Genomic DNA, 14,983 nt, shown 5'->3' on the forward strand with positions numbered 1-14,983 from the left:
CACACACGGCGGCTCAGGAGACTCACTTGTATTCGATCCCTGCCAAGTTAAGCAGCCGTCTGGAGGCAGTCATTTCAGGGATGTCGTGGTACTTGTCTGACAAATAAATCACGTCCTTTATACCTGTAGGTAAGAGACAGCGAGGGGAAAGAGGGAGGGATGGATGGAGGGGAAAATAGAGGGAGAGAGAGAGAGTCAATTATCTATCGGACAGGCTCGGGATGATGGTGAGTGGTGACTAAGGGAGGGAGGGAGGTCTCAGTAAACCCTGCGGAGTGGAGAGGGAGGAGGGGTGCAATTGAGTGTGTGTACTGTATGGGGGAGGTCGATAAACCCTCAACAGCAGGCAGAGTCCAATACCGAGAACTAAAGACGAAGCAGGAAATCTACCAACCCCAGCTGTCATCTTTAAAAGCACCCCCTTCCCGCTTAATGGAGGTGTGTGTGTGTGTGTGTGCGCGTGTGTGTGTGCGTGTGAGCCTAAGCGGTATACAACAGGGCCTGGCTCGATTAGTATATCTACCATACCATCATGCTTGGGAGGTCCTCGGCTCCCTACACACACACAATATACACACACACAATATCACTCTGTCAAAAAGGTCACATACAGCGGGTGCCTGCCTTATCTGCCAACACCCCACTGAAACCCCCTAAACTGCAGAGATAGGATTGGTTGTCCCCCATGGCTCTGTGCTGGGCCCGCCTGATATCTTCCCCGCATCATCAGAGCTTTAGGAGCCGCTGGCTCAATCCGGCTCAGCGTTACCCAGCATGGCTTCCCAGTCTCACCTGCCCTGTATTATTGGACAGTTTCATCTGCGGGAAACTGTGAGAGAACCGGTATTTATCCTGTGATCCGCTGAGGGGAGACCACGCAGAGTGAATTCTATTCACCACAGTAGATAAAGAGCGACGGACTATAGGGCTGGCGGTGTTACTGTTAGCGGCACTATCTATACAGGGAGTGAAAGACAGGCTAGACAGACAGTGGTGATAATATCCACTCACCTGGTATGGACTGGACTGTTATGCTCATCATATTCTCTTCACTTCGTATCACACCAGTAGCTGTAGAGTTACTACTCTGATCGCTGATGTTAACAGGAGAGAAAGGTCGTTATGTCTGGTCCTGGTAATCCAGGGCGCATGCGTGTTTGCCCTAACACTACACACCTGATGCCACTCGTCGTCAAACCTTTCACCAGTGGAGTCAGGTGTGTGGTGCAGATTAAGAAACACTGGTCTGAATGACTACAAGAGCAAAGCTTACTTCACCACCACGACACAGGCGACTATTCAAAAGAAACATTAGCAGCGGATAAATGTGTACGAAAAACAACAAAAGCATGTCTGAATGGGTGCAGCGGCGCTGCCTGGGCCTAACAATGGATCAGATAAATAGATCAAACACACAAAGCGTCTCTTCTCCCAAGTGGAAGTAACAAAGACCTTTATGGTCGGATTGTTTGCAGCCGTAGAAGGCCACAGAGTGCAGAGGCAGTACGTGGGCGAGTTCCTTTATTCGTAAATCTCCCGCTGAAAATAATATCTCTGATATTTGGATTTGCATATAAGGTATTATCGTTATTCCCAGGTGTATTGGTTTTGAAAAGCACAGAGATGCAATGAATGTGAATCTACGTCCTTAAAAACAAAAAAACCCACCTATGACATTCTTGGGAAGAACTTGAACACCGCAAAGAAAACAATGTAAAGAAGGGCCTCCCGGGTGGCGCAGTGGTTAAGGGCGCTGTACTGCAGCGCCAGCTGTGTCACCAGAGACCCTGGGTTTGCAACTCCGCGACCGGGAGGTCCGTGGGGCGACGCACAATTGGCCTAGGGCCCGGGCGCAGTGCACGCTAACCAAGGTTGCCAGGTGCACGGTGTTTCCTCCGACACATTGGTGCGGCCGGCTTCCGGGTTGGAGGCGCGCTGTGTTAAGAAGCAGTGCGGCTTGGTTGGGTTGTGTATCGGAGGACGCATGACTTTCAACCTTCGTCTCTCCCGAGCCCGTACGGGAGTTGTAGCGATGAGACAAGCTAGTAGCTACTGAAAACAATTGTACACCACGAAAAAGGGGTAAAATAAAAGAAAAATGTAAGAAAAAAAACTTTTCCCTGCAAAAAAGAAATAACCGCAATAAATAAATAAAACATTGAATCAAACTTACTTATTGAAGTAATGTCCGGGTGTGAGTTTGCATATGGTAGCAGTCTGAACGGGGATAATGCCAGTGTTCCAAATGTATAGCCAATAAACAAACCATGAATAAAAATGCACACACAATGGACTGTCAATATTGCCTAGTGAGGGCTCTGCAGGATTTGGCATTCGTGCTTGGCTGACTCCGCTGGGGTGTGATGGAAGGGGAATAATGATTGGTGGTGGTGATGGTGAGGGCCACAGGGTGTCTGTGTGCTCCAGCAGTAGGTGTTGCTCATGCTGTCAGACCACCATGACTCTTAAGTAGCACAGAGGGGCAAATCAGGGAGATGGCTTGAAATTACACTGGTTTATTTTGGCAGAGAAATGTGTGTGTGTGTGATGTCCTTACTATGTAATTGGGCAACAGGGAATTTCGTTTTGATGTGTGTAAGGAAGGCGCGGGCTGTGTGTGTGTTCTGTGGGCCGAGATATGGTCGTTTGGGGGTGCAGTGGTTATGAAGTGGGGCTTCACTGCCTCACAGCTCTAATAAGAAGGAAAAGCCTCTAGAGGATCCAAGATCAGCCCAACCAACAGCCTGGAGTTAACAGGCTGCAGCATGGAGAAGTGGTGTGTGTTTCTGTTTGAAAGCGCTGCTCCCAAGAGAGAAAAGACTCAACATCCGCACTGCTTGAGACAGAAACCGTTTCACATAACCTTCTGCACCAAGCGGGGAGCTTTACAAGTCACCAAGGACAGGAGCTTTAGTCTAGCGTACGGTAGCCGATACACATCATTTAAAAAGCAAATGGGATGAAATTAATCTAGTCCTTCTAAAACACATCCTTCAGAGCCAAGATGGGGGGGGGGGGGGGTGTAATGGGAGGTTTGCTTTACGACCATAGAGATGAGGTTGTGAGTGTCAGAATCTGGTCAAGCAGCCCAGTCTCAGCCACCTTCTGCCTATGCTTCTACTATCGGTCTCCCTGTCCCCGTGTGCTGTCCAAATACGGACAAAAGAAATACAACAGAGATCAGATGTTCCTAGACGGGGTTCTGAGTCTGACAGCTTGAGACGCCAGTAGTAGTCATGTTAGAAAAGGAGGTGTGGAATTTAACAAATGTACTATTGAAAAATCCCCCACCACAACTTCTTTCCACTGATCTATAGTGAAGCAACAGAGGAAAACAGATCCAGATCCAGATCCAGATCCGTAGTTGAAATATAAAACGGAAAATGAAAATATCTTTAAAATAAAGCACATTTGTTTTCTCTATGTCTGGGAGATATTTTTGTGAAGTACACTGAAGGTGATATGCACATCCACGACCTTTCAAAAAACCGATGCTACTGTAGAAGGCCTGCACGGCACAATGTATCATTTATCATGTCTGTAAAAACATAAATAGCCCTTTATCCATCTCTACCCGTTGCCAAGACGACAGACTAGCAATAAAGAAAACACATTTTATAGATTGAAGACTGAGAAACAATACATTCGAACTGATAATCGATCGCAAAGCATGGTGCAGACTACCCAGTACATCACTGAGGCCTTGCTCCCTGCCATCCAGGATCTCTAGACCAGGCGGTGTCAAAGGAAGGCCCGAAATTGTCAAAGACTAAAACAATAAACTGTTCACTCTGCTACCATCCGGCAAATGTCACCGGATCATCAAATCTCGGACCAACAGGCTCCGAGGCAGCTTCTACCCCCAAGCCATATGAATGCTAAATAGTTAATTGAATGGTTACCCTGAGTATCTGCATCGAACCCCATTATGCACAGACTCTACGCAGACTAACAAAGGCAAATATATTGCAGCTCAAAAATGTATGTATGTAAACTCTGTAAAAAAAGAAACGTCGCTTTTTCAGGACCCTGGCTTTCAAAGATAATGCGTAAAAATCTAAACTTCACAGATCTTCATTGCAAAGGGTTTAAACAGTTTCCCATGCTTGTTCAATGAACCATAAACATTTAATGAACATGCACCTGTAGAACGGTCGTTAAGACACTGACAGCTTACGGTAGAAGCTAGGTAGCTTAGCTTAGAAGCTAAGACGGTAGGCAATTAAGGTCACAGTTATGAAAACTTAGGACACTAAAGAGGCCTTTCTACTGACTCTGAAAAACACAAAAAGAAAGATGCCCAGGGTCCCCGTTCATCTGCGTGAACGTGCCTTAGGCATGCTGCAAAGAGGCATGAGGACTGCAGATGTGGCCAGGGCAATAAATTGCAATGTCCGTACTGTGAGACGCCTAAGACAGAGCTACAGGGAGACAGGACGAACAACTGATCGTCCTCGCAGTGGCAGACCACATGTAACAACACCTGGACAGGATCGGTACATCCGAACATCACACCTGCGGGACAGGTACAGGATGGCAACAACAACTGTCCGAGTTACACCAGGGCTTTTGGCCTGTTGTAAGGCAGGTCCTCACCAGACATCACCAGCAACAGTGTCGCCTGGACTCACTGTCGCTGAAGCAGACAGGACTGGCAAAAAGTGCTCTTCACTGACGAGCCACGGTTTTGTCTCACCAGGGGTGATGGTCGGATTCGCGTTTATCTTCGAAGGAATGAGCATTACAACGAGACCTGTGCTCTGGAGCGGGATCGATTTGGAGGTGGAGGGTCCGTCATGGTCTGGGGCGGTGTGTCACAGCATCATTGGACTGAGTTTGTCATTGCAGGCAATCTCAACACTGTGCATTACATGGAAGACATCCTCCTCCCTCATGTGATACCCTTCCTGCAGGCTCATCATGACATGACCCTCCAGCATGACGATGCCACTAGCCATACTGCTCGTTCTGTGCGTGATTTCCTGCAAGACAGGAATGTCAGTGTTCTGCCATGGCCAGCGAAGAGCCCGGATCTCAATCCCACTGAACACGTCTGGGACCTGTTGGATCGGAGGGTGAGGGCTAGGGCCATTCCCGCCCCAGAAATGTCTGGGAACTTGCAGGTGCCTTGGTGGAAGAGTGGGGTAACATCTAAAAGGCAATAACTGGGATATCTGGTGCAGTCCATGAGGAGATGATGCACTGCAGTACTTAATGCAGCTGGTGGCCACAGCAGATACTGACTTACTTTTGACCCCCCCCCCCCTTTTGTTCAGGGACAAATTATTCAATTTATTATTCCAATAAACGCAGTTGACAACGTTTCTATTTTTGCTGAGTTTATCTATGTATGTATACATGCATGTATGTGTTACTGCTCTGGAGGAGATCTGCATGGAGGAATGGGCCAAAATACCAGCAACAGTGTGTGAAAACCTTGTGAAGACTCACAGAAAATGTTTGAGCTCTGTCATTGCCAACAAAGGGTATATCATAGTCTGTCATAGTTGAAGTGTACCTATGATGAAAATTACAGGCCTCATCTTTTTAAGTGGGAGAACTTGCACAATTGGTGGCTGACTAAACACTTTTTGCCCCACTGTATATGCATGTATGTGTATATATGCATGTTTGTGTGTATATGTATGTGTATATACATATATCTCTCTCACACACACACACGTTCAAAAGTTTGGGGTCACTTAGAAATGTCCTTGTTTTTGAAAGAAAAGCTAATTTTTTGTCCATTAAAATAACATCAAATTGATCAGAAATACAGTGCAGACATTGTAAATGACTATTGTAGCTGGAAATGGCAGATTTTTTATGGAATATCTACATAGGCGTACAGAGGCCCATTATCAGCAACCATCACTCCTGTGTTCCAATGGCACGTTGTGTCAGCTAATCCAAGTGTATCATTTTAAAAGGCTAATTGATCATTAGAAAACCCTTTAGCATGTTAGCACAGCTGAACACTGTTTTCCTGATTTAAAGAAGCAATAAAACTGGCCTTCTTTAGACTAGTTGAGTATCTGGAGCATCAGCATTTATGGGTTTGATTACAGGCTCAAAATGGCTGAAAACAAAGTACTTTCTTCTGAAACTCGTCAGTCTATTCTTGTTCTGAAAAATTAAGGCTATTCCATGCGAGAAATTGCCAAGAAACTGAAGATCTCATACAACGCTGTGTACTACTCCCTTCACAGAACAGCGCAAACGCGCTCTAACCAGACTAGAAACAGGAGTGGGAGGCCCCGGTGCACAACTGAGCAAGAGGACAGAATGTCTAGTTTGAGAAACAGACGCCTCTCACAAGTCCTCAACTGGCAGCTTCATTAAATAGTACCTGCAAAACACCAGTCTAAACACCAACAGTGAAGAGGCGACTCCGGGATGCTGGCCTTCTAGGCAGAGTTGCAAAGAAAAAGCCATATCTCAGACTTGCCAATAAAAATAAAAGATTAAGATGGGCAAAAGAACACAGTCACTGGAGGAACTCTGCCTAGAAGGCCAGCAACATTAACAATGTCTACACTGTATTCCTGATTAATTTAATGTTATTTTAATGGACGAGGACATTTCTAAGTTCCCCAAACTTTTGAACGGTAGTGTGTATACACATACATGCATACACACACAGTGCCAGTCAAAAGTTTGGACACCTATTAATTCTAGGGTTTTTCTTTTTTACTATTTTCTACAATGTGGAATAGTGAAGACATCAAAACTATGAAATAACACCTATGGAATCATGTAGTAACCAAAAATTGTGTTAAACAAATCAAAATAAATGTTATATTATAGATTCTTCAAAGTAGCCACCCTTTGCCTTGATGACAGCTTTAAACACTCTTATTTTTAACTCTGCATTGTTGGGAAGGGCTTGTAAAAGTCTAGACCCGTCTAATTCGGCACATGTGACAAATCAAATGTTATTTGATATTGTTGTTATGTAACTAATACTAGTGACCAGTCATGAATGGGATGGAAAACTCAGAGGCAGTTTGAGTTGTAAAAAACGCAACATTCTGGAACGTTCCACAACAGTGACTTAAGTGGACGGGAGGGCAGCTTAAGTAACTCAAAAGAGAGGGAGGAGGGTAGGGTAGCTAGCCATTTGGGACCAGACTAAAACTTTGAAACATTTCAAAATTAGCCCACTCCAGTGGAAGTTGGTGACAGACACAGAGAGTTTGTGTGTGTGCGGGTGAATGCCTGAGAGCGTGTGCCTGTGACAGACATGCTCGGCCCCTCGCCAGCGTGAGCCCAAAGTTACAAGATGGCAGAGAAGGATGGCAGGCAGGCGCTGGGGAGTCAGTCCAAGCCCAATAGACTGAGGAGGCTCCCATAAATCCATGTTTTACGCATCCTTTTGACCAGCTACGGAAAGAAAAGAGAGTGAAGGAGAGAGCGAGGAAAAGAGAGGAATATCAGGCAAGGAAAGTAACAGAAAAAAGGAGGGGGGGGAGCTAATACGTGGCAGTCGAGAGACCAAATGAGAAAGAGGAGAGAGAGAAAAGGCAAGGGAAATCCGAAGTGAGGAAGAAAGCGGCCTCTCGTTAGGGCTAAGTGGAAGGACGGGCATCATCTTACGAGTTCCAACCCAACTTTACTATATAGTGACTTCTACCGTGATTATCTTTTTTTTTGTACAGAAACTTCATATTATTGTCACACATGACCGCCGAAGCACTTCTGGACATCAGATCGACAGCTACTAACCTAGATTTTGACTTCAACTCCCGACTCAGCTGTTCCACTGTTCATACCGAACCCTGTTCCTTTGTTTCCGTGGGCTACCAAAACGCTGCAGGCATAGACGTGGGAGACGAGGTGGAGCCCTGGTGAAATTGAGGCGAAGTGAAAACCGAACGGCGCTGCCTTCCGTTCGACTGGCAAATCACTTGAGAATAACATGGATGAGCTCCGTTCGAGAGTCTCCTATCAGAGAGACTTGAAAAGCTGCAACATTATGTGTCTTACAGAAATGTAACTTTTATAAAGTAACTGGTTCTGCTGCTTCAAGTGTGAAGGAAATCTCTAGCTTTTGCTCACCTGGTATATGGTCATTGTAAGCTGCAGACCCTTTGACCTACCAAGAGAGTTCTAATTTGTAATTATCACAGCTGTCAAACTGTATGGGGCCATAAACAGAAACTGCTCACCCAGAAGAAGCATTTTTGGTGGGCGGAGACTTTAACGTTGGGAGACTTGAAACTGTTCTACCCCCCCCCCCCCCCGAATGGCACGTCTCAAGGCTTAAAAATCATTCTTTAACCAGACTCCTAACCTTCATCTACACCGAGTGGATTTAACAAGTGACATCAATAAGTGATTGTAGCGTTCACCTGGTCAGTCTTTGTCATGGAGAGAACAGTGTATACACACACATACACTACATTGACACTCCCACACACATTAACTACATACGCGCACACACAAATGATGTCAAAATAAATAAACATCTAGCGGAAAGCTACTGCTACGCTGTTCTTTATTGTATTATTTATCCTGATGCCTAGCCACTTCACCCTGCCTTAATGTATATACACTACATGACCAAAAATATGTGGACACCTTCTCGTCAAACATTTAATTCCAAAATCGTGGCCATAAATATGGTGTTGGTCCCTGTTTGCTGCTATAACAGCCTCCACTCTTCTGGGAAGGCTTTCCACTAGATGTTGGAACATTGAAGCAGAAACAAGGATTAGTGAGTTCGGGTACTGATGTTGGGCGATTAAGTGTGGCTCACAGTCGGCGTTCCAATTCATCCCAAAAGGTGGTTGATGGGGTTTAGGTCAGGGCTCTGTGCAGGCCAGTCAAAATCTTCCACACCGATCTCGACAAACCATTTCTGTATGGACCTCACGTTGTTTACGGGTACATTGTCATGCTGAAACAGGAAAGGGCCTTCCTCAAAATGTTGCCCCAAAGTTGGAAGCACAGAATGTATGCTGTAGCGATAAGATATGCCTTCACTAGAACTAAGGGGCCTAGCCTGAACCATGAAACAGCCCCAGAACATTATTCCTCCTCTACCAAACTTTACAGTTGGCACTGCATTTGGGCAGGTAGCGTTCTCCTTTCATCCCCCAAACCCAGATTTGTCCATCAGACTGACAGATGGTGAAGCGAGATTCATCACTCCAGAGAACGCGTTTCCATTGCTCCAACAGCGTCGAGCTTTACACCACTCCAGCCAACGCATGGTGATCTTAGGCTTGTGTGCGGCTGCTCGGCCATGGAAACCCATTTCATTAAGCTATCGACAAAACAGTTATTGTGCTGAGGTTGCTTCCAGAGGCAGTTTGGAACTCTGTAGTGAGTGTTGCAACTGAGGATAGACAATATTTACGCGCTACGAGCTTCAGCAGTCCCGTTCTGTGAGCTTGTGCGGCCTACCACTTTGTGGCTGAGCTGTTGTTGCTCCTAGACATTTCCACTTCACAATAACAGCACTTACAGTTGACCGGGGCAGCTCTACCAGAGCAGAAATTTGACAAACTGACTTGCCACGTTGAAAGTCACTGAGCTCTTCAGTAAGGCCATTCTACTGCCAATGGGCTGTGGAGATTGCATGGCTGTGTTCTTGATTTTATACACCTGTCATCAACAGCCAAATCAGTTGAAGTCAGAAGTTTACATACACTTAGGTTGGAGTCATTAAAACTAGTTTTTCAACCACTCCACAGATTTCTTGTTAACAAACTAGTTTTGACAAGTCGGTTAGGACATCTACTTGTGCATGACACACGTAATTTATTCTTTTCAACAATTGTTTACAGATCGTGAAATAATCTATCACAATGCCAGTGGGTCAGAAGTTCACATACGTTTGACTGTGCTTGGAAAATTCCAGAAAATGTAATTACTTTAGAAGCTTCTGATTGACTCAAATGATATCAATTAGCCAATTGGAGGTATACCTGTGGATGTATTTCAAGGTCTACCTTCAAACTCAGTGCCTCTTCACTTGACATAATAGGAAAATCCCACCCAAAGAAATCAGCCAAAAAATTGTAGACCTCCACAAGTCTGGTTCATCCTTGGGAGCAATTTCCAAATGCCTGAAGGTACCACGTTCATCTGTACAAACAATAGTACGCAAGTATAAACACCATGGGACCACGCAGCCATCATACCGCTCAGGAAGGAGACGAGTTCTGTCTTCTACACATTAACTTACTTTGGTGCGAAAAGCAAAGGACCTTGTAAAGATGCTGGAGGAAACAGGTAGAAAAGTATCTATATCCACAGTAAAACGAGTCAGCAAGGAAGAAGCCACTGCTCCATAACCGCCATAAAAAAGCCAGACTACGGTTTGCAATTGCACATGGTGACAAAGATTGTACTTTTTGGAGAAATGTCCTCTGGTCTGATGAAACAAAAATAGAACTGTTTGTCCATAATGACCATCATTATGTTGGGAGGAAAAAAGGGTGAGGCTTGCAAGCTGAAGAACACCATCCCAACTGTGAAGCACGGGGTGGCAGCATCATGTTGTGGGGATGCTTTGCTGCATAAGGGACTGGTGCACTTAAACAAATAGATGACATCATGAGTCAGGAAAATTATGTGGGTATATTGAAGCAACATCTCAAGACATCAGTCAGGAAATTAAAGCTTGGTTGCAAATGTGTCTTCCAAATGGACAATGACCCCAAGCATACTTCCAAAGTTGTGGCAAAATGGCTTAAGGACAACAAAGTCAAGGTATTGGAGTGGCCATCACAAAGCCCTGACCTCAATCCTATAAAACACTTTTGGGCAGAACTGAAAAAGCGTGTGTGAGCAAGGAGGCCTACAAACCTGACTCGGTTACACCAGCTCTGTCAGGAGGAATGGGCCAAAATTCACCCAACTTATTGTGGGAAGCTTATGGAAGGCTACCTGAAACATTTGACCCAAGTTAAAGACAATGCTACCAAATACTAATTGAGTGTATGTAAACTTCTGACCCACTGGGAATATGATGAAAGAAAGAAATCGTTCTCTCTAATATTATTCTGACATTTCACATTCTTAAAATAAAGTGGTGATCCTAACTGTAGGTCAGGGACTTTTTACTAGGATTAAATGTCAGGAGTTGTGAAAAACTGAGTTTAAATGCATTTGGCTAAGGTGTATGTAAACTTCCCGACTCCAACTGTATGTAGCTCCATTCTTGTGTATTTTATTCCTCGTTACCATTTTATTTTTAAACTCTGCATTGTTGTGAGGAGTTGTAAGCAAGCATTTCACAGTTAAGTCCAGAACAGTTGTATTTGGCAAATAAAATGTTATTTGATTTTTTATTTCAAGTGACTTACAATAGCAGGTCTTGTAATGAGCCAGTGATAAACAGGAGAGGGACACACACTATGGAGGAGCATTCCAATGGGATTAGGGAAGCAACAAAAGGCCTCCAGATTAGCTCAAGGGAATACAATGGGAGCGAGGCTGCTGGGAGGAGAGGGGTGAAGAGGGGCAACCAGTGAATTAGCTACGTAGACTCAGAGGACGGATAACCTGCTAGGTGTTAGGACAGTGCCGCCTGCTCGTCAACACAAACATTCTTCATTTTCTGTACAATGATCTTAAGATGGATAATGACTCCTCAATTCAAAATGGCGCCCAACACCAACACAGCTCTCAGTATTAAAGACGTAACAACGCTGCCAGCGTGGGAGTCAGGCCGGACCACAGCGCTGCCAGCGTGGGAGTCAGGCCGGACCACAGCGCTGCCAGCGTGGGAGTCAGGCCGGACCACAGCGCTGCCAGCGTGGGAGTCAGGCCGGACCACAGCGCTGCCAGCGTGGGAGTCAGGCCGTACCACAGCGCTGCCAGCGTGGGAGTCAGGCCGGACCACAGCAGCAGCTTTTTCACATTAGAACTGAGACCGGCTGAGAATATAATAGGAGGCTGATTTGAGGATTTATAGTGTAAATAACAAGACAGTTACGTACTATTAACCGTCTGGTAACAGGGTGGGTGGAGAGAGAGAGAGGGGGGTGGAGAGAGAGGGGGGTGGAGGAAAGGAGGAGAGAGGAGTGAGTCAAAGTAAGTAATTGGGTGAATAAAAGTGTGCCAGGGAGAAATGGGAGAAAAACAGAATGATTGAAATAGAAAAGCGAACGATAAAAAGGTGGAAAGAGATTGGAGGGAGAGAGAGTTCTGGGGGGCTCCACACGGTTACTGAGAAGCAGCGCAACTCATTTGAACTCCAGTCCAAAAATAAAAGCCAACTGAGAGATTTGTTCAAACGTTGACTGAACGGGTGGCCTGCTGGAGACCGAGAGGAAACGAAGGGGGGAGCGGTGAGAATGAGAAGACCACAGTGCCCCCTAAAGCCAGAAGAGTAGACCTCTTTTTCCCCTCCATCTCTCATCTGAAGAGCCTGTGTATTGAGAGGCCAAGAGGGTTTCGTTCAGGGCGCGCGCGCACACACACGTTGAGGGGCCGAGGGGCTACCGTTCAAGGCCTTGCAAGCGTTACTTAATAAAAAAACATTTTTAAAGGACTCGGAGGATCCCTTCCCGTTCTTAGAGAGCTGAGCCGTTCTGTTCGTCGGTACATGAGGCGCATTTATTAAACACACAAACGACCGGACAGAGCGGCGCACACACACACAAACACACACACACACACACAGAGAGAGAGCGAGAGCACGGCCCACTCGGTCAGACCATACTTTAACCTATTCCCTAGGTTGAGGTTCAAACGCACTCTGACCCCACAAATGGAGAAGTTGTAATCAAGGCAGAATGGAAATAAGCCCATTTCTAGAGTGAGAGATTAAAACCAGACGAACAGGTGCAGCGCTAAGGAGCGCTGTGGAATTGAGCCCAACGGCCTTCCGTAGGCCTATCGGATTCACTGACACGTTTCACGGTAAATAGCAAACACATCTATTGTTAAACCCTCTGATTCTCATCATGCTGTTATGACAGTGAGAAGGATAGATATGAGAGAGCGAGAGAAAGGGAGAGAAAGATAATTAGTAAGACAGAAGCAGAGGGAAAAAAAAATAGATTTTTCTAGAGGCGGGGCGGAGTGAACAGTCATCACACGCCACCTTTGTGAAACATGGCACTTGTTGCTAAGCGTTTGACAAGCCAGGTTGAAACTGCATCACAAATTAGGTTGGCTTGTTGCTGTTCAGTTTCCTTCTCTCCTCTTGAAGGTGCAGGTGAACAAAAAGTGTGTGTGTGTGTGTCTGTGTGTGTATAAACTCCCTCCTTAATGAAGTAGGAGCCTGGAGATGGAGCTTATACACCCCACTGTGCCGGGGAGAGAAGAGGGCCTGGCAAGACCCATTTGTGATCAGAGTGAAATAGTGTGTGTAGGAGTGTGTCTGAACTATGAGTGTGTGTATGCATGCCTGCATACATGTCAGTATATATAGCTGTGTGTGTGTGTGTGTGTGTGTGTGTGTGTGTGTGTGTGTGTGTGTGCCTGTGTGTGTCTCACTTCGGTATGCAGCTCCAGGAGGGCCTCTTGCCTAAGGAGCAACAGCAGGGGGTTGTGGGAAGATAACGGGGGAAGGAAAGTTTTTCGAGGGAGGGCAGAAAGCAGTAGAGAGGGAGCGAAGGAGAAGGATCGAAAGAGGGAAAAAAGCTGTGCTTGCCGTTCGTGTTGCTATGTTTGAAAAAAGCGGAGGTTGCGGAGTATAATAATGTTTCCTATCGTAAGTGGGGGGGGGAGCAACAAGAGGGGTAAGGGTACGGGTTGCACCACCCCCCTTGAAACCTTGTTCCATGGGGGGGGGGGGGGGGGGGGGGGTCGTCCCCAATCCCCAGTGTGACGTCGCTCCCTCGCCGAGCATTCTGTCTAACAGAATCACCTTGACATGCAGACCGTACCACGGCACGCAGACCGTACCAGGGTACGCAGACCGTACCACGGCACGCAGACCGTACCACGGCACACAGATCGTCTAACACCTGCATAACTCATACTGCACAGAGGGAACACTGTATGGCACTTAGGCTAAACACAATGTGAGCTAAACTGACATGCTTTGTGGTTGTCAACCGGGATGTATAGAGGGAGAAAAGATAGGAAAGAGGTGATGTGTTTAGTGGAAGAGGAGGAGAGGCGTCTCGCTGTGACTAGCTGAGTCAAGGACGAGAGGAGGGGGGAGTGTGTGTGTGTGTGAAGAGGTGTAGAAAGAGAGGAGGAGGAGGAGTGCAACACGGGAAGAGCACGAACGAAGGAAGAAAATAGGAATGCGGAGAGAAGAAACAGGACAACACCAAAGGTGCGGGCGAGGGGTGTCTGGTCCTGGACGGGGTGGGTGAGAGAAAGGTGCACAAAGGGGGGATGAAAAGGGAAGTGAAGGGTGAGAAAGCAAAGGCGGGTTGTGAGGAGGGGAAGGCAACAGGTGGGAGGAGGCTCACCTGTTTGGAAATGGAGAACAAAAATGACAGAACAGAGGGATGGGTGAAGGAGAGGGAGGGGTCTCATCTGCGTGTGTGTGAGTGTGTGTGGGGGGGGGGGGGGGGTCCCACCTGCTTGGATGATGGTGGCACTCGGTCCAGGGGAACAGAGCCACGTACATGGAACAGCCCTTCACGTCCGCTGAGTTCTTATTCATGATCGCATTCAGCTCCGCATGGCACACTGGAGTAGAAGAGAGGGAGAGGAGAGGGGGAGGGGGGGGGGGGAGGGGGGGGAGGTAGAGAAAGGGGGAGGGAGGGAGGGAGGGAGAAGGAGAGAGAGGGGGAGAGAGAGAGGGGGAGGTAGAGAGTAGAGAGGGGGGGAGGTAGAGAGAGGGGGGGAAGGAGGGAGGGAGAGAGAGAGGGGGAGGTAGAGAGTAGAGAGGGGGGGAGGTGCGAGAGGGGGGAGGAAGAGAGAGGGGGAGGAAGAGAGAGGGGGAGGTAGAGAGTAGAGAGGGGGGAGGTAGAGAGAGGGGGGAGGAAGAGAGAGGGGGAGGGGGAGGAAGAGAGAGGGGGAGGAAGAGAGAGGGGGAGGTAGAGAGTAGAGAGGGGGGAGGTAG

The 14,983-nt window shown here is 46.9% G+C and overlaps 1 protein-coding gene across 1 annotated transcript in view; it reads right to left on the bottom strand.

The window, feature by feature from the left end:
- LOC110497396 (deoxycytidylate deaminase) overlaps positions 1-14,983 on the bottom strand; it is a 43,754-nt gene that overhangs the window by 7,735 nt on the left and 21,036 nt on the right. The window contains 3 exon segments of the mRNA XM_036954336.2: positions 27-123; positions 14,496-14,512; positions 14,514-14,607. Coding sequence (XP_036810231.2) covers positions 27-123; positions 14,496-14,512; positions 14,514-14,607 — 208 coding nt within the window.

Source organism: Oncorhynchus mykiss, chromosome 19 (genome assembly GCF_057628025.1).
Source record: "Oncorhynchus mykiss isolate SJ-2025 chromosome 19, ASM5762802v1, whole genome shotgun sequence".
NCBI lineage: Eukaryota > Metazoa > Chordata > Actinopteri > Salmoniformes > Salmonidae > Oncorhynchus > Oncorhynchus mykiss.